Source organism: Amphiura filiformis, chromosome 1 (genome assembly GCF_039555335.1).
Source record: "Amphiura filiformis chromosome 1, Afil_fr2py, whole genome shotgun sequence".
NCBI classification, from domain to species: Eukaryota; Metazoa; Echinodermata; class Ophiuroidea; order Amphilepidida; family Amphiuridae; genus Amphiura; species Amphiura filiformis.
The window spans coordinates 29,793,661-29,817,771 of record NC_092628.1 but is presented as its reverse complement, the minus strand read 5'-3'; the positions used below and the strand labels follow the sequence as shown (position 1 = coordinate 29,817,771).

Genomic DNA, 24,111 nt, shown 5'->3' with positions numbered 1-24,111 from the left:
CGTTGTCAAGCTCGAGGTGATTGACCCCCAATGATTGACAGTTGGGAACGCGTACTGTACGCGATGCTGAACGCGTAGTCATGGTACTTTGGTAGCCGGGTGCTAAAGTGGGTGCTAAAACCTGAAATGGCGACCTCCATGCGTGTACCGGGGTGCTAAAGTGGAACCAAAACAACAGCGGGAATCGTGTGTTAAATCTACATAGGAAAAAAAAGGAGGGATCAGCGAAATTTACTGTTAGCCCTCTGCTATTAGTATTACGCTAGGGCTGCTAAGAATACGCAATTGCGTTATTTGCGCCGCAATTTGCGTATTTTGGCTCCAATTGCGTTTTTTGACATATTTTTTTTTTTGCGATTTTTATTTTATTTTTTTCGCTGATTTGGAGAGTCCCTGGACCTAACATCAAGTGCTACCATCATTAAAAAATTCAATTAAAAAAATTACAAAACCAATGCATTTTTATATCTTCAATAGACTATGCAGTGAACACAAGTTACAAATCGGTCCCATTTGGATACCGGTACAAACTTGTAATTTTTTGGTAACTTTTTCCAAATTTTTTAAAATCAACCACAAATGATTGCAGTACTTCACTCTAGGTCAAGGGACTCTCTAAATCCGCAAAAAAATTTTTTTTTAAATGCAATTTTTTATTTATTTATTTTTTTTATTTTATTTTATTTTTTTTTCAAATTTTTTTTAATGATGGTAGCACTTGATGTTAGGTCCAGGGACTCTCCAAATCTGCGAAAAAAAATAATAAAAATCGCAAAAAAATTATTATTATTTTTTTTTTTTTTTATTGATTTTGTGTTTTTGGCAGGAAAATCGGTGTGCGTTTTTTGGCATCCAAAATCGCGTATTCTTAGCAGGCCTATAGTACGCTGTCTTTCCTATTCAGCGAGGATGACAATTTTGACCTCGTCTGTTTACTAGTTCACCACGTATGGATCAAAACTTGTATGGATCAAAATTCGGACCGCTCGCCATTAAGTTTACTGTCATTGCCAATTGCGTATTTTGAAACGGTTGACGTTTTATTAATGATCCCAAGCTATTATTTTAGCTGTGTCACATGCATGATGTGTCACGTGTATGACACATGTGGGAACCAGCCAAACTTCAGAAAAAAACCACGATCGCCGATATCGATGTGATGTGGGACTTGGAAAATTTTGCATAGGATTGAGAGATTAAATTTGGCAAAATTTGACCTTTCTCGGCAAGTTGACAAAACTTTGTGTGCATAATATGCATAATAAGCTCTTTCGCAATTTCAGAACAGAGTGCATTGTGGGTAATATCTAGGCCTGGCATTTTCGGGTAATTTTGTACCCGGGTACCCGGCGCTTTTTTCGGGCAGGTAACCGGGTACCTGAAGGATTTTTCGGGCAGGTAAACCGGGTACCCGAAGCATTTTTCGGGCAGGTTACCGGGTACCCGAAAGGGAAAAAAATTTCGGTTTTGTAGTGTCGGTGGACCTAAACCTAAATGCTAGGATCATTCATGGTTGACCTAAAAAAAAGAAAATGCCAGCCTCAGTAATATCCATGAAAATAATTGGAGATAAACACGGTGACTCGTGCAGTATATTTCAATGGGAGTGAACTTCGCACTTTTAAAAAAAAGTCATGAGCTTTTCATCTGAAGTTAAAAAAGAAATGTTGTAAAATACCATTCCTGCATGATGAAGTAGCTTTTAACTTAAGGGATGTTCAGGGGTCCTGTGCACGCAACAACTTAAACCGTAATAAATAAATTAATATTTTTTCTTGTTGTTTCAAATCAGACAAAATGTCAAAACACTCCAAGAAAACTGTATCGCATCAATCACTCAGAATATCAATCTGTTAAAACGACGTGCAAGTAAAGACTCTGCGAGATAGCGCGACAATCGACACCACTTGCAACTTCAGTGCCTGACTGGGATATTTCCCCATTTTACTACTGAATCGAATGTCTTGTTTGACATAACAAGTACCGGGTACATTGTACTTTCGGTACTTGGAAAAAAAAAGATAGGCCTGTAAGGGAAAAAAAACTTTTCCCGATCTACCGACCAAACTTCTGAAAGCAGATCTATGGACAAGGAAACAATTTTTTTATTGGCCTCAGGGATATACCTGGTATGAGAACCTACAGATATTGGGTAATCCATACACTACAGTGCCCTGCTCAGTTGAGCTGATGGGGATCAACGATAAGTAGGTTTGCATGAGCGAACTCAGAAATAGCACTATGCACAAAAGAAACTTTGCGCTTATGATGAGCGCACCAGGTCTGAACACTGTACCAGCATCAGCTGAATTCAAGTACATAATATGTATGCCTACAAAAGTGTACAATGCCCTACATGTACATACAGGCATGGGACATTCCAATCTACATGTATGTGTTTATTTTACTACCGGGTATTGTAAATTACGACTGGCAACTAGTCTAATTTTTTACATCGCAGTCCATTGAAATATGCACACTCATCAGCTCAGCTGCTGTTGTGTAGTGTATGGATTACCCCATACCCGTTCCATGACTGATGTCCGTATAAAAATAAAACTGGAAATGGGTATGGGTTCTCATACTACATCCAAGTCTAGATGTACCATATAGTATACTAGTGCTGTTTGCGTATTATTATGCTTTTGGATGGTTTTGTTATATAATTAACATCCTCCCCACCTTTTCTTGTGCAATATATAGGTGCCTTGCTGACAGTGGAGTATGTGAAGACTTCTGCCAAGAGTAATGGTTTGGAATGGGAGCTTGGGAATGGAAAAGAGATAGTGTTGAATTCACCCGATGGGTAAGAACAAACAATTGTGTGTACATAATACAGTTTACAAAAAATCATCGTCGTTGGGCGGGAAAAATCTGTCATTGGCTCCTGAACATTTTTAAAGCAAAACTCCTATGTAACCTGTCAGGCCAAAAAAAAAAAAAAAAAGGTTTGTCTCAAAGCTCACGAGAAATTTAAAAACAAATGCGAAATGCGATTTAAAAAAAAATTTTATTCCCGACTTTTTTCATGGTATTTTGAGAAAAAAAAGTCTGATTTTCACCGATTTTTCTGGAAAACTAAAAAAATGTTTTTTTAAATAAAAAAATGTCTGCATTTGTTTTTGTCACATCTTGGGGATTTTACAAATGCGCGCGCAAGCTTTGAGACAAACCTTTTTTTTTGGCCTTAGCAGTTGTATTTTAAACATGTAAGGTTAGATCTACGAAACAAAGTACAATCACCTTTTTTTTTTTGTCATTGGAAATTGGTTAGTGGCATCTGCTCATAGAAATGTTCAGTTTTACTTCTTTCATTAATTGTTGTGCTTTGCCAATTTGAAAGTGTTTCGCTAGTTTCTGTATGATCGAAAAGGGTAACCCAGGTAAACTAAGAATAGGCAATAAAAGTTTCCCTACATTGAAGTTGAACTAAATATCATTAGAATATTTTTGTGTGTTGTTAATTTTCATGTCAGCTCTGAAAATATCATACCGTAAAACCCCGTCTACAAGCATATAGTGTTCTTTATAAAAGCTTAATTAATTCGAAGCAAGCGAACCAATACAATTGATCGGTCTTAAAATAATACTTGTTTGTATATGCTTGGATCCGTAATTTATTTGCTCAAACTCCATAATGGCGACTGGATTAATGTAGCTTTCATCAGAAGCACACTATATGCTTGTAGACGGGGTTTTACGGTATTTCATGTATGATTTTTGCTTGATAATTAGGGATACAGTCATGCAAGTTCATTAGTATTGAAATGATTTTTTAACTAGAATAGAAAAAATATTATAAATATTTAACAAATGATGCATCAATGATGATTAATTGAACATGTGGAGGAAAACAAGTTGCAAGAAAAAAAAACCAAAAAAAAACCCAGCTCTTCTCAGTTTGTGTTCAACTTCAGACCAATATAGCAGGGTAGTTTTAACTAAACCTACAGGGAGAGTATTATTTTAGCCATAGGCCTACAGAATGTATTCTGGCACTAGCAGTGTAAGATATGTGTGCTACTCCACAATTTAATCCAAACCATTTCTCTCTTGTCCTTGCTGCCCCACAGCGAATTCACCTTTGTTTCCAGTAACTCTGCTTGTCGCCACCTGGCCAGAGTTTTTGCTGATAATGGACTGTATGGTAACACTGCTTTGGAAGCAACTGAGGTATGTATCAAACCCTGTGTATGTAATACAGGGTCGAGAATAGCGTATTGCAAAGATTCTCGTAAAGAGATTTCAGTGAATCAAAGTTGATTCTCACAAACATTTGTAGTTTACACAGAAGAATCAAATAATTCCCTCAAATTTATTCTGCAAAAATCAAGATTGATTCTTGCACTGTGAAATGAAATTCTGACCCGGGTGCAATGAGCGTGGCGCAATGGTTAGAGTACTTGCCTTTAGTGCATGAGGTCCTGGTTCGATTTCGGCGGTGGCGATTTGCTGGGATATTGACTTGGAAAAAAAAAGTCTAAAATTAATTGGCAACATCTGTAGATTAAATTCAGACTTCCGCTCTCCCCATGGTTCATTTAGAATTGGGTAAATGAATCATGAAAGTACTCCGTCCTTCGGAGGGGACGTTAAGCCGTCGGTCCCGTGTGCAGAGAGTCATACCTGTACATGTATCTCGCAGCCAGTTTCGAAAAAGAGTAGGGTGTTAACCCCTGACTGTTCCCAACCCACCCCGGTGTTCAAATGGACCCCACTGGAAATAAGCTTCAATAGAGGCTTTCTTGGGTTATCCAGGGTTGTCAAAAACCCGAACAAATCAAACAAACAAACAAACAAACAAAAAGACCCTGTAATAATTCCTCTTCTGTACATGTATGTGCCTATAATTAAACGACTTCTGTAGAGAAAGATTAAACCCTACTTGATGTTGGTACTGATTGCAAAACTGTAACACGTTTGCTGATACAATGTATAGTTATGGAGTTCTATGCCATATAGTCTGTTGTCGGAGGCCGATCCCATGTGCATGAGAGGTCCCCTAAGGTTATTCTTCACAGTTATGTAGTAATTATTATTTAAGGTGCATCGCCACACTCCAACAACTACAGACCATTCGCAAAAAGCTGCTGTGTTTTGTGTGCTGTGTCTAACAATCATGCTTGCGTTGTGTGCCTTCGCATACATGCGATAGAGCTTAGCGTGTCTCTGTAAAAAAATATGCGGTACGTTCGTAGTAGTTTCGCCTGTCGCATTTCATGGAACAATCGGCCCTCTTTATCGGGTGATGCTGAGACTTTGAGTGGTTGCGAATGGTCTGTAGTCTGTGTGCATCACAGTCCTGTGGAGCTCTGAAGGTCAAATTCAAGACAATAATAGCACATGTCTGAACTCCCTGAATTCCTAAAAGACTGCAGGGCCTATGTTTTAAAGATCAAATTAAGGATGGAATTATTTTTCTCAAATGAGGTTGTTTAATAATGACCTACATGTACATTGTAGTTGCATATATATGTGACCATCCACCACGAAGTGGTAGTAAAGTCGGCTATAGATCATTTTCTGTTTATTGTAGATTTTGAAAGAATGCACTTTCAGCTTTAAAATGACACCTCAACCAGCTTCATCGGACATCTGGAAGTGAAGTTATGGTTCATCAAAGGTCAAATTCCTAATATACTTTACATAGAAATCCATATTCATATACTGTTTTTGATTGTATCTCAAAATGGAAAATGCCGACTTTACGACCAGTTTGTGGTGGATGGGCACATATTTCAGTCTGGTAATTTGCTCCACTAATAAACACATACAGTAACATATGGCAGCAACATACAAGTTATCTAGTTAATCTAAAACACTTTTCGTTGTTGGGCAGGTAAAACCTGCTATGTGTCTTAGGCCCTGAACATGTTTAAAGCAAAACCTCCCAGATGCATTCTGTTGGCAGTTTTGCTGTAAACATGTTCAGGGCCAAAAATATATAGGAGGTTTTTTTCTGCCCAACAACGTTATGCAACTCTTCTGAGCTTTGAATATCCTGTGTATATTGTTGATTTCCCATAACCCATTTATACTACCAGTCTATTGTCCTGCACTCATGTTAGATAAAATAAAGCTTTTTGTCATTGTTATTGATGCTTACACACAGGTTGATCACTGGTTGGAGTTCAGTGTCAAGAGACTGGGCAACTCAGCTGAATTTGACAGTGCCATCCAATATCTGGATCAAATACTGGGCCCAAGAACGTTCCTTGTGGGACACAACCTATCCATTGCTGATTTTGTAGTGTGGGGTGCTCTGAAAGGTAATGTGTATATTGATTTGTATATTAAGCTTACTATTTTGAACATTCATGTTGCTTGAAACTTTGCCTGCCAATCTGTTTTGCATTTCCTCTTTTTTAAACTATTTTTTTTTCTCATTTTGCACCTGATGAAAATAACATAGGAAACTTGTCCTTTAGTCTGCATCATGTTGTCTTGTGTTGTTTGTGTTTGTTTTGTTTTTTCCTTTTTGGTGTTAAAAAATATATTTCATAAACTCAGCCTTCTTTTAATAAATCGTAGACAGTAACACTATGGCTGCCGAAAGATTTAAAAAAAAGTTGCTTGAAAAGGGAATTGATAAAATCAAACTAAATAAGAGGTAAATGTACCTGAAATTTATGAAAAGTTTGTGATATAAGATTATGTTTGTGGTATATGTCATGTGGTATTTGTCTGTGATTAATTTTAAAGTTGTGCAATGATATTTAGGCTTTAATAATCTGTTTAGTTACACCTCCATCCATGTTTCTAATTTTGTTTTGTTCCTAATACTGATGAAAAACTTATATCAAGAATACCAAAATGATGTTATCATGTATAGGTAGCTCAGCATGGGCAGGTCTTGCTGGAAAGAAGAATGCTGCGGTGAATGTGACTCGTTACTTCAAGTTTCTGCAGTCGCAGGCTGAATTCAAGAAAGTGTCTGATGCTCTCCCTAAAGTTGCTGCTGCAGAAAAAGGGGTAGGTAACTCTCTTTTGTCAAAACTTTGCATGTGATATTGGCTCTGAGAATTGCATCACAAGTTCTCAAACAGTGAGTCACACTAATAATTGCTCATACAAAAATGATAGGTCTGTGCATATAGCTTATGTATGAAAAAGCTAATGGTGGTGGTTAGTGATTTTTAAAGGTTTGTACATTCATCCCTTGCCATATTATAATCTTTACTTAGTTCAACCTAAATATAATTGGAATGGTTTCAAGATTATGATTCTCCAGGTGTGTACCATAACAGTAACTTGTTTTTATTTTACTCATGGCAACCTCTTCATAACTTCTGAATTATTTTTGTTGTTCATTTTTTTTAGGGTAAGAAAGCTGATGTAGGCACCTTCATTGATTTGCCAGGAGCTGAAATGGGTAAAGTGGTGACTCGCTTTCCTCCTGAGGCTAGTGGGTAAGTACCTTGAGTACATTGACAAAGGCATTACACTATATTTTTTGGCAAGGTACTTTGGCAAAGTGGTCTGCCAATTTGGCACTGTTTATAAACACAAAAGTTTGGTTCTGATTGGCTAATTGAATCACATCAGCACCTCATTCGCTGATCAAACTCGTAGCAATGTATGACCTAGTTCTTCTTTTTATATGATAATCAGGAAGAGCAGTCGGACACTCCTGAAGGAATTTGCTGAATACTGTAGGAGGCTTTGAAAATAGTTGGTGCAATGTTTACAATAATTATTCTCCTTACTTAAATCAAACTTGAATTGAAAGAGAGAAATGCAGAGAAGACTATAATTGATAACTATCCTGTTTGAATTGATAATTATCCTGTTTGAATCTTGACCATCTTGCAGAAAATCATTTTATAGAGATTTCTGTGAACTTAGTTCTATTCTAATCTTTTTAGCTAGACATTGTTGCTGACATGCATGTTTTTCCTACTGCAGGTATCTACACATAGGTCATGCCAAGGCTGCTCTACTGAACCAATACTACAAGGAGGCCTTCAAGGGTAAACTCATTATGAGGTTTGATGACACCAACCCTGCCAAAGAAAATGCTGAATTTGAAAAGGTACAATTTGATACAGTTAATAAGTTTTCAACTCTATACCCCAGATTTCACCAATTTGTGAGATAACCTCTCAATTAGCTATAATCCATAAGGCGTTCGACTATGGTGCGAGAGGTTGTGGGTTCGAACCCTGGCGGTGCCTAGTACGCTCTCGTGGAAATATTGAGTTAGCTTGAAATTCCCTAGACAAGGAACTTACTGCTAATTTGTCTCGTTGTAACCTGTACGCTGATCCTGGTTGCGAAGGTTATTTGTGGAATGTCTAGGGTGGGCGCTCTTGAAACAGCAAAGTCCCTGATTTGTTGTTTCATGGTTTATGGAATGATGTGGGGCTATAGTGGTCAGCGACAACCTGTAAAGTGTGCCGAGGCTTGTGGATCAACGTCTAGGCGTTGTGCCTGTGTGTAGCGCACTATAAATCACTGCGCTTTTTTTTTCTTTCTTTTTTTTTATAATATGGTGAACAAGAGAAACTTAAGAATGTAATCCATATAAACATGTTAATTAAAAAGGTTGCCTTTTAAAGCTACATTTCAGCTTTCTGTTTGACAATAAAGAAATAATAGAGGCCCCAGTACTGTTTCAGAGATGAGAAGTGTCATCAAACAAATTTTTGGTTGTTTTATTTGTTGTTGTTTTTCTTTTGTATGGTTATTTTCCATTTTGGTATTGGTTGTGTCACTCAAGATTCATATTTTCTATTTGGTAGCTCAAACTAGTCCATATATACATGTATGTGAAGATTTCAGTCGCAATATATCAATTTCTCTCAATTTGAGGTATTGGCAAATATAATTGCATGGTCAATTATAAATAAAATAAGAAAATGATGTGGGCTACTTTTAATCATAGTTTAATACATTTTCCTTCAAATTTTGTATTGTAGATTCAATTTAAAGCTAGCATTATATGGCAGATGTTGGTGAACTTAACTCATAAGTATGAAAATAACATTTATTGGCTTTTATATCTGAACTCTTCATGTTATTTGCAACTACAGGTGATCCTGGAGGACATCAAATTGTTAGGTCTGACCCCTGACATGTACACCCACACCTCTGATCACTTTGATAAGCTGATGATATTAGCTGAGAAGCTCATCAAGGATGACAAGGCGTATGTGGATGACACGGAACCAGAGGTGATGAAACAGGAGAGAGAACAGAGGCAGGAATCCAAGAATAGGAATAATTGTAAGTAATGCTTTTGGATGTCAATATTGGCTGGGCTGGAATAACTTTGTGTGTATAATTTGTTGGGCTAAATGCAATATTTCATGTGCAATTTTAATAGCAAGACAAAAAAGGCATGTGCAGTGATTTGTCAAATCAAATGGGGAAAAAATGATCAAGTATATCTATTCAAGCAAGATCTGAGGATTGTTTGTCAAAAATGAACAGAGCAATGAATGTAGACAGGCTACCAACATTTCTCTCTTTAAGAGAGGAGTACATGCCTTACTGAATGACAAGTAGATCCAAGCATGTTTTGCTTCATTATTATAGTGTGATATTTCTGTTAATCATTCTATTAAATCATTGCCTCCATTTAATATGTCATCTCAAAGTTGTTTATCATTGCTTTTATGCTTTATATCAGTGTTTGTAATTTGCTATATGTTAATGTTAAATACTCATGATTATAGTACAATATTATATTTAAATTGATTGATTCATTATATTTGTGTTTAAATTTTTGGCTACAGATCCTCGTTTTGTTTTTGTTCTGTTTTAATTTGTGTAATTTAATTATACAGGGGTGCAGCATTTACAGGCTTCGCTTATCGTTGTACCTCCTCCATCGTGTTGTACTTTTTATAATTATTGTATTTTGTTGTAATTTTTGATGGAAATAAATAAATCTGATTGATTGATTGATACATGATCTGATAATTAAACCTCAACTCATTGTCAGTATTGTTTTATTTTTAATTAATTATTGAAACAGACAGGATTGATTGAATGACAGCGAGAAGTGTTGCCCACACCCCCACATGTATGCATAGACGAATCCAATTTCACGCATTCCTACACCTCAATGGCAGCCATAGCTAGGTCCCCATCAGGTCCATCCCACCTAAAATGTGAAATGATGCGGTCTGGAAGGGGATTTTAAACTGCATTCTATTACAGGTAGACAAAAGAATGATGACAGTTTCCAACAAAATACAATCTAACATTGATTTTTAAGCGGCTTTAATCCACCTGTGGGCAGTCACAACACCAGTATGGTGCTGCAGGGACCCAGTAATGGCTGACTGATTTCTGACCATCACTTGGCTTGTTGGATTCGTCTATATCTAGAACTATGATCCATCAAAACTACAGATGGATACATGTATGAGCAAGTGATCTGAAAAAAGTAATTAATGTGTAGATGGATGTTGTAGTACTATTCATTTTTGCGCAACTTTACAACTCGTAGTGGTAATGCGATTCGTATTATTCTTAGTTTGCCAGACCTACGCATCAAAGCTGTTTGTCAAATGCATTTTTGCAAGCTTTTTTAATTCTCAAATTAATTCTTAAAATTGAAATTCTCAAATTAAGTTTTAAAAAAACCAGAACATAGGCCTATGTTCTGAAAATTAAGCGCAAGAAAACATGAAAATGAGTACCAAAATTTTCAGTTATAAAGAAGCCGTCTTGTTTTCTACCTACAGCCTATGAGCAGAACATGAAGATGTGGAAAGAAATGCAGAAAGGATCCGAGTTTGGTCAGAAGTGTTGTCTACGTGCCAAGCTGGACATGAAATCTGACAATGGGTGTCTGCGTGATCCAACTCTGTATCGCTGCAAGAATGAGGAACATGTACGGACTGGAACCAAGTACAAGTAAGAGAAAAGCTAGAAAAGTATGGCACTCTGACTGACACTGTTAATGCGTTGGGCTTTGTGTGCCCTTCGTGAGCACCGATCGCTTCTTTGACATAAGTTATTTAAAGTTCCTGTAATAAAATTCCATTCAAAACCTTCTGCCTTAAGGGATCTAAAATGAGCGTTTATTGCGTTTCGACAGTATTTTTGTGGGACATGAGAGCACCTCAGACCTATCGAATTGCATTCTGAATCGAAGCATGTCTTTCTGATATCAAATAATTTTCATTTTTGAAAATCACAATATAATACAAATTTTATGACAAATTATAAAATTTGATATTTTTCAAATTTTGATATATAACAGTCCTCGAAGTAAATTATATAAATCTAATGACATATTCTTAAAGTGTATGTAGCAGGGAGGAAAAGCCGACGGTCAATTGAAAATTTTGACCTTTCATATTGAAGATATGGATTTTTTTCCCAAAAGACCTATTTTTTTGGGTGTTTTGGGAAAAAAATCCATATCTTCAATCTAAAGGTCAAAATTTTCAATTGATCGTCGGCTTTTCATCCCACCTACATACACTTTAAGTATAAATCATCAGATTTATAAAGTTTACTTCAAGTACTGTTAAATATCAAAAATATCAATTTTAATGATTTGCCATAAAATGTGTATTAAATTGCAAATTTCAAAAAATCTAAATTATTTGATATCAGAAGGACATTCTTCGTATTCAGAATGCAATTCGATATGTCTGATGTGCTCTAATGTCCACAATAAATACTGTCCAAACGTTCATACCCCAGCCCTTAAGATTGCAATGATTTTTACTTCAAATATACTGTATGTTTAGTTGTATGTGTAAATCCCAATTCCATCGTTTAATAGAACATTCTTACAATTAGCACAGATTTCTGATTGCTACTGCCTCTTTAATCCAATGTGTGTACCCGTCTGTCTCTTTGCCCAGTACCTTAGCCTCATCCCAATCTATGATGTGGTCTTTCTCCAGCATGCGATCTGTAATAGCCGATTTGTTGACCGTATATTCAGAAGCTTTTCTGTTCGCTCTTGTGCAAACATTAACACTCGCCCTATCGCCCCTACAGTGTATTAAAGAGGCAGTAGCAATCAGAAAGCAAGGATCCACCATGAACAGAGACAAGGGGCAATACAATCGCAGTCACATTTTTGACAATCTTCTCAAGAAAAATACATCTGGCAACCACGTTGCTAAGCAACCATCATCCTCTGCGGTAAACAGAAGATTGTCACAACATCAACAGTGTTGAAAAAGGAGTCTGTTAGACTTTGAAACATCCACAGTGAGTACTGTTTTATTGGACTAGAACTATGAAACCTTGTTATAAATTGAATGTTCTCTTTTTTTGTTTCAGAGTTTACCCAACTTATGACTTTGCATGTCCTATTGTAGACAGTGTAGAGGGCGTCACTCACGCATTGCGTACCACTGAATATCATGACCGAGATGATCAGTACTTTTGGATCCTGGATGCATTAAGTCTACGTAAGCCTCATGTATATGAGTACAGTAGACTGAATCTACAGCATACAGTGCTGTCAAAGAGGAGACTGACATGGTTTGTAGATGAAGGATTTGTGGATGGATGGTAAGTGCTAATTATCCATACCTCTTAGACATTAGGCTGCTTAAACTACTCCTATGTATGAGATAAGTACTTGTAGTATAGTTAGCTCAATCAGTAAGGCGTTAGACTCATTGATGCAAGTTTGAGCCCCGATGCAGTTCGTGTTTGTGCTTATGAAATAAATGAGCTAACTTGGAATTCCCCTTGGCAAAGAACTACATGTAAGTGCTTATTTGTCTCGACTACCTGTACAAGAACTCAGGGAGCCGATCCTGGGTGCAATGATTTATTGTTGTATGTTTAGGGTGTGCACTTGGCTACATCAGTCCCTAATGTTTGCTAAAAGGTTTATATGGTGTGGCTTGGGCCACAGTGGTCAGCAAATTCATTTAGTGTGCCAAGACTTGTGGGGCTATGCCTGTGCATAGTGCACTAAATCACTGCAATAGTTTGTAATCTCTGCTATACAAAGGAAAAGATGCACATGCATGAAGGACATGGTGCTCTAGACTTTTTTTGTTTGTTGATAAGAAATTGGTCACATCGTGCTAAGAAGTTGCTATGAGCGCAGCATTTTTGTTGACATATTTTAAATCTTTACATCAGAAAAGTGCTCGATATGAAATCTACACAATCTTTGTGGGAGATTTAAGGTCATGTCTTCCATAGGGTGTGTATGGATTTCAACTGGAATAGCCCACTTACCCTAGACCCTTTGGGTGTTACCTCTCTGACCAAGGATTTTCGAGTACTATATACTATAGGATAAGCCACATTTTGCGCAAATGAAGTCAGTCACACACTCAATGCGAGTTCATGCATGTGATGGCTTGCGCTGTGTAGGAGTGTATCACCTGTGGAAGAGATGATGCATGTTTACGTCATCGTTTCAAAAAAGATTAAATTGCGAAAACAGACGAACATTTGGTTGTTTTTTTCCATTACTATCATATTGTGAAAAACCAAGTAGCTGAGAAGTTAGCTCAATATGCTAGGAAAATAATATCTGCGATGACCCCATGTTGACTTTGGCTAAATCAGCTGTATTTTTGCTGGAAAGAGTACGTAAAATAGCACTCAACATCTGCCATCTTGGATAAATTTGGTGTACTGAAAATGCCCAGCAACTGTCAATCAAATACGAACTTGTCAATTGAATACAGGATAAGTCTGTTCCACTGTGGCAGAAGTACGCACAACATTGTTGTGTGAACGTGCATACATTTTAGGCTAAGGTGCCTGAGCGTTACTAGGTGTACTGTCACTCTAACTGCTGATGTGTCCATTAAACTGCCGTAAAGTGACTTCACTTTTTTATACAGGGTTTGTATACAAGTGTCACGGCCCTGCTCTGACTATATAGCTTGTTAATTAGTAGTGTGTCTGAATAAAATTGCTATTTGCATTCTTGTGATTTACAGGGACGATCCAAGGTTTCCTACCGTCAAAGGTGTGCTGAGGAGAGGCATGACACTGGAAGGACTCAAACAATTCATTGCTTCACAGGTATTGTAACAATATATACACCTATTTAGTAACTGCAATTACTGCATAATAGAAAATCAGGAAGTGCCAGCAACATCTACATTGGCAGATACGTGTGCCAGATTTCACAAGTTCCTGAGCCAGGGCATATTTATCCAAATTGGTTAGAAAATTACAAAAAAAACACCTTTGATTCCCTCAATTAGGTACCATTCCCCTGACTGGCAGACCAGCAACTGGCTGGCTTTCTCACATGCCTATACACATCAGGTCTAGAATTATACGCTCCAAATAAGAATGGAAAACATACATCTCATGAGATTTCCCAATCCTACTGTAATAAATTGTATGTATCGAAATATTTTCACATTAAATACAACCAACCACTTCTGTGCTTTTTTCCTAAATTTCCACATTTTAACATGAAAAGCAAGCAAATCTACAAAACAACTCTTCTTAACTTTGTGTTTTCTTCTTTAGGGTTCTTCAAGGTCTGTAGTAATGATGGAATGGGACAAGATTTGGAGTTTCAACAGAAAGGTCATTGACCCCATTGTGCCAAGGTTTTCAGCAGTAATCAAAGAGGGCGCTGTGCCTATTGCGGTTCAAGGTGCCAAAGAAGAGAGTAAATCTATGCCAAAACATCCAAAGGTGAGAAGTATGATTAATTGATTGAATTAATTAATTTCAGAGCAGTAGACCCACTCTATTTGACCCACAACTTTTAATTATAATCAGGGATTTCTCATAACTGTGTTGTTATGAGAGTATTTCAATAGTTGCAAAGTGGGGTGCTGTATGTTTGTAAGTAGGTGATAAATGTGAACAAGTTCAAGCTTAATGGGAATAAAGTGTTGGTTTGTACCACATTTATACCTAGTAAGTTTATTCAGGAAGCATTTTGTTTTGCCTTGTCATGGTTAGACTTAAGATTCCTATTGGAGCCCCTGCGCAGGTACACTGTTGCCAAGGTACCTGACTGGTACACACTGAGTACCTACACAGTAACAATGCTGCTACTGCACAGGATCCACCAGCAGTGGTACTGCACTGGTACTACACTGGTACTCCCCTGGTACTGCACAGTACCAGGTGTACATTGTACCTGTACAGGGGGCCACAATAGGAATATGGCAGTTCGCTATATGTAGTTTTATGAGTTGCAAAAATGTTGCCAAAAAGTAGAGAGAGATAACCAGTGATTAAATCAAGTGTCTTACTTTGTAATTTGCTGCAGAATGAAGAGATAGGAAGCAAGACAGTGTGGTTGAGCAGTAAGATCTGGATTGACCAGGTCGATGCCATGGTCTTATCTGAGGGAGAGGTTGTGACCTTTGTGAACTGGGGCAACCTCATCATCCAGAAGATCAACAAAGATGGCTCAGGGAAAATAACATCAATGGAAGCAAAGCTGAACCTAGAGAACCAGGTAAGCAGAAATGTAAAATGGCATTGTAAGGAGAATATAAGACCTCCTCTAAAGAAATGTGTGTTAAGTCGTAAGTTGCGAGTTTTGAGACGTTCCCATTGTTGAGTTGCTGTTCTTCATTTCAAGACACCTGTGTACATTATATATTCAGTGGTACATGTATGTCCTTTGTGAATGGGGACATAATATGCTGCACTATTAATTCAATTCTGTCCCCCTTCAGAAAGGACCTACCACTGACTATATACAGGTGTCTTCAAACAAAGAACAGCAGCTCAACAATTGGAACATCTCAATACTCCCAACTTGCATCTTTCCACTCATTTTTGTGGAAGCAGGTCACATATACTATTTATTATAAATATTGGAATGATGACTTGATGCAGTACTTGCCTAAGCACTAAGGCCTGTATAATGTAAAACACTTTAATTTCGCGGCAACTTAATTTCGCGAATCGTCAATAAGCAACATTTTCGCGGCAATTTCTCGAATCAAAAAAAAAAAGCTTAACTATTGTAGTGTATTCCATGTCAAAGTTTCCGAATTCAGCTCTCAACTTGCAGGGTATTTTTTAACTTGTTTTACAGTATTTCTTGATGTCAGAAAGTTTGAACAAATGTAAAGCAGTTTTAAACATTCTTGTTACATTGATCTCCTATTTACTTTCGCAGGACTTCAAGAAAACCACCAAACTAACATGGCTAGCAGAGACGGAGCAAGCTCCTTTCATCCCTGCTGTTATGGTCCATTATGGCTACATCATCTCCAAAGCTGTACTCGGTAAAGATGAAGACTTCAAGGCCCATGTCAACAAAAAATCAAGAGTAAGTCTCAGTGTGATTCATAGGAAAGAACCATTGATGCCTGATTTGGTGTCACCTTTGACGATAAGCATGAGAAACAAGGTTAAAAGAATATGAGGCAATATTGTAAAATAAGCAACACTCAATGGACAGAGGAGATTTTTCTGAAGAAAATTGATAAAATAGCCCTCTTAAAAATTTTTTCTGAGGCCTGTTGAGGAAGCTTAAATACATGGATATGTGGCACTAAAATATCAAGTAGTATGTGCTCTGTGAGAACGAGACCCTACAGAAACCTGTCAGCCCTTTACTTGGTGTAATTTTTAGTTGATGCAGGTGCTGTAGCTCTTAATGTTTGGTGTTTATTTTGCAGGAAGACACTTTAGTTATCGGAGATCCAGAACTTGCCACATTGAAGAAGGGTGACATCATCCAATTACAGAGAAAAGGATTCTTCATTTGTGATGAACCTTACCAGCCTCCTAGGTAGGTGTGAGTTGAAAGGATGTAAGAAATCTACAGATGGTTGTTAAGGCAGCAGTGGTGACCACTAGGGTTGGTTCCTACAATGCGGTGACCTCCAAATGGGTAGTGGTCACAAGAATACATGACTAAACACTCTCAAGAGTAAGCACTCTATTTGGGTTAATAAATTTCCATTTTAGTTGATGATAGCAGGTGAGAGATGTTTGATGTGTTATGCTTGATGCGTTAACTCCTAGAAACTTTTCACTTGTCCAAGGAGACTGGTGAATCATGCGACAGCAAATAATAAAGTGCAAGTAATCTCACTTCAAACATTGTAATTAACTATCAGTCAACAGGAGCTGACTTCAAATACCAATTACCTGACAGTGTTAAAGTGTCTATTGGCCAAGCATGGAATTTGATGCATTCTCAAGGCAGTGGCCAAGGCTTTGTGGTTGCCATGAAAGTCAGTAGCAAAAGTAGTACCTAGAAGGAAGTAATATTGTGGTAAAGAGTGAAGTTTGTGTTCATTTTGATTGCTTTATACCTGCTATCGTATGAAAGTCAATGTCATAGTATACTTTAATCTGCATTATCCTATTATTGCATTTTTTTTGCTTTCTTTACACCAGTCGTCATATAGGTAGAGCAAGCCCATGTATTCTATTAAACATCCCTGATGGTCATCAAGTGAAAGCGACCTCAAAAGATGCAGATAATAAACAGGTATGTGTGATACTCATCACAAAATGTTGGAATCTTATATCAACCCCATTTCTTTGGTCTGTTTTTATTAACAAACCCATGGAAATTTGTTCTTTGAATATATTGATATACAGAAGAGTTTTTCTCTCTCACTGCCCATGCCTCTTCATCCTCCAGCCCTACCATAAAACCATAACATTTACCTTAGTCCTAATCTCAGCTCTTACATGTACCTTACCCTAATCCTGATTCTTCTCTTTATCCTGACCCTATACCCTGATACAAATTCCTCATCATAATCGTCAGAAAAACTTGGTAAGGATGCAATGTCACAGGACAAAGGGGCAATTCTTACATGGGAGTATCTCATATGATCCCTTTTGAACATAATGATGGCTGTAAATTCTCCAATGACTTTGCAGTTAAATTACCGTCAATTTTCCCCAGTAGTAAATTTATGTTTATGTTATCTATAAATGTTTATCTCTTGATCACTTTGTAGAAGCAGAAAGAGACCAGCAAGAAAAGTGAGAAGAAATCCAAAGACAAGTCCAAGAAAGGCTCTGCTCCACCTGCTTCAACAGCAGCACCAGCAACAGCAGCTTCATCATCAGCTGCTGTACTTGCTGACCCCAATGAATGGGCAAGAATGTACACCCAAGTTGCTGCACAGGGAGAGGTAGTCAGACAACTGAAGGCTAACAATGCACCAAAGGTGAGTCTGTTAAAAAGATATTGTGGCGTTATCCAGCTAAACAGGCTGTGAGAAAATGGATTTTGAGCAAATAGGTAAGGCTGGTCTGTAATTTCTGTTGATCACAAAGCTCCTGTGGCCAAGTGGTTAAGGCACAGGTCTTGTAAACCTAATGTCCCTGGTTTGATTCCCAGGCAGGTGAAAAATTATGTTTTTATATATATTCCCATCAATCATGCCACTGTTTTTCCAATTTCTGTTGGTGTTCATATAAAGCATCTCAGAACTCAAACCAAAAGTGAGAACTACAGACATGTTGAGAGTGATAACATCACTTGTATATTTTGCAGTCACAAGTAAAAAAATGCAACATCTGAGGTGTGTTTCACTAAACATTGAACATGTCGTATCATAAGTAACCCTGTCGTAAAGTTACAATGGCTCTTCACTCAGAACTTTATGATGTGTCCATGTCATAAATGCATCTTGCTTGCATTTAATTGATGTGAATCAATCGTAAATCTCCTTACTGTAATGGAAGTTACTATACATCACAACTTACACTGTGTCAGAAGTGTTAGTGCACACCCTTGCTCTCATATTAGCAAAGCACATATATTACCTGTTTTGTTTTTTGTTTTTCTTTCTCTTCATAAAATCCATATATTCAACAGTATGACTGTACCTTTTGTCACCTCAAGTTTGGTAGTGGCGTTAGTGCTTTAATGCGATTGCGCTGCAAGTGTGTCAACAAAACGCCCTTGTATGTGTGTGTATACACTGTGCGGAGTTATGATAATGCGCATGATTCAATACTATGAGCAGCAAACGATACAGCTATGTCATGCACTACCAAACGCAAAGTGCCACCAAGTATAAATGGATGTTAAGTAAGACCCAAACTGCTAGTGTTTGAGTCATGAAATTGCCAGAATAGATAGAAGTAACTTCTAAGATGTGCTAAGCCTGCATCATCATCTAAGATGTGCCTACATCATGCTTGCCAACTTTACCATGCTATTATTGATTAGTGCAAGAAATGGTTATAAACCATGCAAAAATTGCAAAGTTCACTTATCTTTCTAATATCAGTATTTCCAAATTTGGTACTCAAAATATGTGAAAAAAATGCCATGATGGCAACTGGAAAAGGTGCTTTGATATATTTCATGAAACAACTGCAACCTTGTAAAAATTAAAATAATGCAAAATTGAAGAATATAAATTTTAAGCAACTATTTGAAAGAAAGGCAATACATTATGAATACCTATTAAATCAACCCAATTCTAGTCGCTTGTCTTAAGACACTTTGAAGGGCTGACTCTGTATGTAGGTATATCGCATCGCATAGCAACACGGATGCTACAAGTCTCGTATGGTAGTACCAGGGTATTCAAAGGACATTGTGTGGTGATTGGAACCGGGGAGAAAATGAGAGATGTAGACTATGAAAATGTGAATCGACAGTCAGCAATATGCATTCTAGATGTGGCGTGGAAGTGGTAGACTTGACATTTGTGTGCAAAGTGACACCATGGATATGCAGGACTGCAGCATTGATGCTTGACACTGGTGGGTGTGCAACTCTCGGTGGTGGTGGTGTTGTACTGCAGGATGCATCATAAGAGACAAATGTAAGCTACTTTGTTACCATTCTACTAAGGGGTCCACTGCGAGCTGGCTCCACGTGCCGGGCCCCGGGTAACGCCAAACGCTCGTCTAACATCTCTCCGCTCATCTTCTGTCTTTCCATTCATGTCGCTGTCATCTCATCTCCTCTCCTCTATTTGCTCGTACCCCACAAGTGGTGTCTTCATCTGCTCTATGGTCGTAACTGTACTGTTGGGCTCTCTCTGTTCTTGTCTTAACACTCGCATCTGATATGAAGCTGGTGATAACTACCACTTCATTTCAAGCTAACTGGTGCCATGCATATGAGACTCACAAACTCCTTGGTAACCCTGATATTATTTTGAATGCAGTAACAGCTATCTGTATTGTTATTTCTAAGCCATACACTAACACACACATCAGCAAGTCACATAATCATTAGTTCTTGTCAATGTCAATTATACACAACATGTTTGTATGCATATGCATTAACTTCTCCCAGTTTTTTATTCATCTGCATGACACTCAAACTCAAATAAACTGAGCTCAAAAAGAAACTTATAATTTTTCACAAGGTCATATCTTAAAATCCTGTCCATCAAAATGAACCAAAATTACACACAGGTTTACTCCAATACTCTACTCTTAACACATGTCAGTAACCAAGCAGTTATCCAACTGACACGACAGCAAAATGCACTGACATGCTTCAGTTTCCTGGACCACATTCACAGCCCAATAACTGGCACCCAGCATATGAAATCTGAGAATGAGTACAAGATCGTTGCATAGGTGATAAGTCCAAAAGGGTTAGTGGAATAGTGTTGAAAAAAGCGGGTTTCTGGACGAAAGGGCGTGAAAAGCAGAAAGCAGTCTAACCGTTTCATCATCTGTGCCAGGATCTTGTATGCATTCTCACAGATTTCTTGTGCTGGGTGCCAAATATTGGGCTGTAAAAGTGGTCCAGGAAGCTGTTCCGTATCAGTGCTTTTTGCTGTTGTGTCAGTTGGACAACTGCTTGGTTACTGACATGTGTTTTGAGTAGAGTATTGAAGTACTCCTGTGTGTGATTTTGGTTCATTTTGATTGACAGGATTTTAAGATATGACCTTGTGATTCACAAGTCATGAAAAATTATAAATTTCTTTTTGAGCTCAGTTTATATTATGAATTTAGTTTGAACTTGAAACATTTGCTATCTTAAAATTATTATAAACTGCATGTTAAAGAAGTTGTTATGCAGATGAAGAGATGTGCATGCTATTTTTAACAAAACATCTCATAAAAAATGATAAACTAAAACTACTAAACCATTAATCAAAATACTGAAGCATTTCATTATCTTTGTTTCAGTATGTTATGTTCAGCATTACGGTCATAACACCTACACTTCATTTTGAGGAAGAAATAACAATGAAAGCTTGTCAATACTGTGGACCTGATAACCTATTGGCAATCACTAAAATGGGAGGACCTTTGATCTACTTGCGGTTATTTGACCCAAGAGGGGACTACCTGTCTGGTGCCCTCATAGGAACGAAGGAATCGCAAAGCATGGCGGACGATATTGTTACTTTTGCAAGACAAATTGCGATTTTTCTTCAGCAAAGAAAGTGTCCTATTACTAAAACCTAACTTTTGAGATGGTTTGTATGTTTGAAGGTGACAAACTAACCATAGGGCAAGCTGTTTTTTCACTGCATTCTGAAATTTCAATGATCACTAATCACAAACAAATCATCTTTAGAGAGAGACACATGTGCTAGTAAAGCTCATTAGCTATGTAAGCTGATCCAGTCAAAAAGGTCAAAGGTCCTCATGGAATTTTTGTGAATCCAAGCACCGAATGAGAATTGAGTCGAACGCCAGATGAAAATTTTTCACTCCAATCATAGCTTACATGAACTGATTAATGATGGAGATGTTTTCCAACAGAAGTAACTAAAGCAGAACTGTAAACAGTCCCTTATAAATGAGTTATGTTGATCTCCAGAAGTGAGCAATAAGATCAGGGAGAAAAAGAACTATAATTACTAGTCATTGTTTCTGAGTGGGGACCAGCGTCCAAACTCAACTGGATATCCGAAGGCCGAAGCATGGGAGACCCATCCTTACCTACATTGACATCCTCAAGGTGGTCACCAGACTGGAGGTAGCAAGATTTCAAGACGGACGGTGATGTAGGACAGAAAACTTTTGAAAGCCATTGTGGTTCAGGGAAACCACCTGCTTCAAACAAGCAAGCAATCATCCAAATTGAACAAATTCGTCAATGAGCATTCCATGCTTACACATTCTCAACATCTGGTAGGATACCTCATTCATGCTAGTGATACCAACTACCTCATAACTGAGGGGAATATGTATATTTTGATGCCTGACCATCAGAATGACAAGTGGTAATAATGTCTGTGTGTACTTTGCAGAGAGTAGCCCAAACTGGACTAAACCATACACTTGTATTTCATCTGTGTATTCTTTTTGTGAACAATGACACTTGTATTATCGGAAATTTAGTTTTCTATTTTGCACCAAACGGTATTGGACCGGAATGGGAAGATCCTCTAGTAGGATCTATAAATCTGTGAATTATATGACTTGAACTGGAAGGTTATCTTAATTGCTGCAATCATTTGCAAGATTCAGCCGAGTCTAAGAAGATTGTCACTGTTACAAACACAATAGTAATAAAAACTTGAAAACTGATTCATCAAATTACAACTTTTGAGTTGAACATCTGAGAAAGACACCCACCAGTTTGAATTGTCATTTGATACACCATTTGAATCATCCACTTATGCTAAGGTTACTTCAGTGAAAATCAGGTTCCATGACACCATTTGTACATCATAATGAGCAATAGTATAAATATCATTCATAAGGTGATGGGGTGCACTGAAACCGAAAGAACACTAATTCTACCAATGTTATGCACCAGTACCAAAGTTCTACTAGTGATAAATCGAGTGAAAATCAGATGATGTCTTTCTTGTCGGTCTCGAAACACCACCACCACCAGTACAGAGAGTGACGACACTCCATAATTATAATTGGTCCACATATTTATCCATGTGAATTCTGGGGATTCCAAGCTGATAATGGACCTCAGTATTGCCAATTTTTGAAGTTGACAATTTGTAAGCTTGTTGTCAAACTGAAGGCAAACCAGTGAAGCCCACAATTGCAGGTATCATGAAGAAACATTTCAACATTCTTCAAACTGGACTTTTGAACTTTCTACCATATGAATGTAGCTTCTTATGAAGAACTTTACAAACTAATTGGAGCACCATGTTATGTAACAGGAGTCAGGACCAGCCTGAAGAGATGTGACAGTTTTGTGCATAGAAAGTTTGATATAAACTTGATCACTTGGTATGAACGACCAAATTTCATGCATCGAGTATCAATCGAAGTCAGTGATGAAAAATACAGTCCATCAGCTTATGACAACATGCTAATTATAAGGTTTTGTGAAGTACAAGACCTAGTGAAGTGCAGGATCTTACAAAATAACAGACGAGTGACATATGAATGCAGCTATGTGATGAAAACGATGAAAATGAAGACTGTATGGTATCAGAAATTTTGGCTTTTATTTTGTGCAAAGGTCAACTAATGAGTTCCAAGTTAAAATCGATATTTTAAATTTACAAACTGTACTTTTATTTATAGGCCAGTGAACTACTTTGTAGTAGGACACATTTTGTTTAATCTGTGTCCATACTATAATGTGTTTCATCTCAAGTTGGGGAGTAGCGCCATGTTGGATTTCACAGTGGCGGATTCAAATCGGAGTATTGCCTCTGTACACATGTGCATATGAAGAGCTTTGTTTCAAAACACCTTACATCCACTTACCCATTTTTGAGAACATATCAAAAAATCATCAAAAAAATCACTGATGTATGCATACCTGCCAAGTGTCCCGATTTTGGCGGGACATCCGATTTTAGACCCCGAAAACGTCATAAAATCAGGAAGTCCTGATTTTCTAAAAAAAAAAAAAAAAAAAAAAATTTTTTTTTTTTTTTTAATTTTCAACAAATATTTTTTGCCAAAATATCGAGTTATAGGCCCTAAATTACTTGTTATTGAAGGTTGGAAACCATAGAAATACTGCTACTTTTTTTTTTTTTAATGCCAATTTTTTTTACAAAGTTGGATGAAGTTGTACATTTTGATTACTTTTGCTTCTATTGAACAGTCAGGGACACATTGAATTAGTATACATTGCTAGCTGTTCAATAGAAGCAAAAGTAATTAACATGTACAACTTTATCCAATGTTGTAAAAATAAATTGGCAATTTTTTATTTTTTTTTGCAATATTTCTCTGGTTTCCAACCTTGAATAGTAAGTAATTTAGGGCCTATAACTTGCTTTTTTGGCCAAAAATATTTTTTGAAAATTTAAAAAAAAAATAGGGGGAGGGGTCAAAAATTTG

General features: G+C 37.3%; 1 protein-coding gene and 1 long non-coding RNA gene across 2 annotated transcripts in view; one reads left to right on the top strand and one right to left on the bottom strand.

Moving 5' to 3' along the window:
* LOC140141472 (uncharacterized) overlaps positions 1–24,111 on the bottom strand; it is a 262,118-nt gene that overhangs the window by 169,818 nt on the left and 68,189 nt on the right. The gene's annotated exons all lie outside the window — the stretch shown is intronic.
* Positions 1–24,111, top strand: part of LOC140141070 (bifunctional glutamate/proline--tRNA ligase-like) — a 61,227-nt gene that overhangs the window by 10,372 nt on the left and 26,744 nt on the right. Inside the window, exons 2-17 of the mRNA XM_072162881.1 lie at positions 2,704–2,806; positions 4,074–4,173; positions 6,113–6,269; positions 6,833–6,972; positions 7,321–7,409; positions 7,906–8,032; positions 9,033–9,225; positions 10,695–10,866; positions 12,256–12,489; positions 13,890–13,974; positions 14,434–14,604; positions 15,191–15,382; positions 16,055–16,207; positions 16,560–16,672; positions 17,287–17,380; positions 17,862–18,074. Coding sequence (XP_072018982.1) covers positions 2,704–2,806; positions 4,074–4,173; positions 6,113–6,269; positions 6,833–6,972; positions 7,321–7,409; positions 7,906–8,032; positions 9,033–9,225; positions 10,695–10,866; positions 12,256–12,489; positions 13,890–13,974; positions 14,434–14,604; positions 15,191–15,382; positions 16,055–16,207; positions 16,560–16,672; positions 17,287–17,380; positions 17,862–18,074 — 2,336 coding nt within the window. The remainder of the gene's footprint in view (positions 1–2,703; positions 2,807–4,073; positions 4,174–6,112; positions 6,270–6,832; positions 6,973–7,320; positions 7,410–7,905; positions 8,033–9,032; positions 9,226–10,694; positions 10,867–12,255; positions 12,490–13,889; positions 13,975–14,433; positions 14,605–15,190; positions 15,383–16,054; positions 16,208–16,559; positions 16,673–17,286; positions 17,381–17,861; positions 18,075–24,111) is intronic.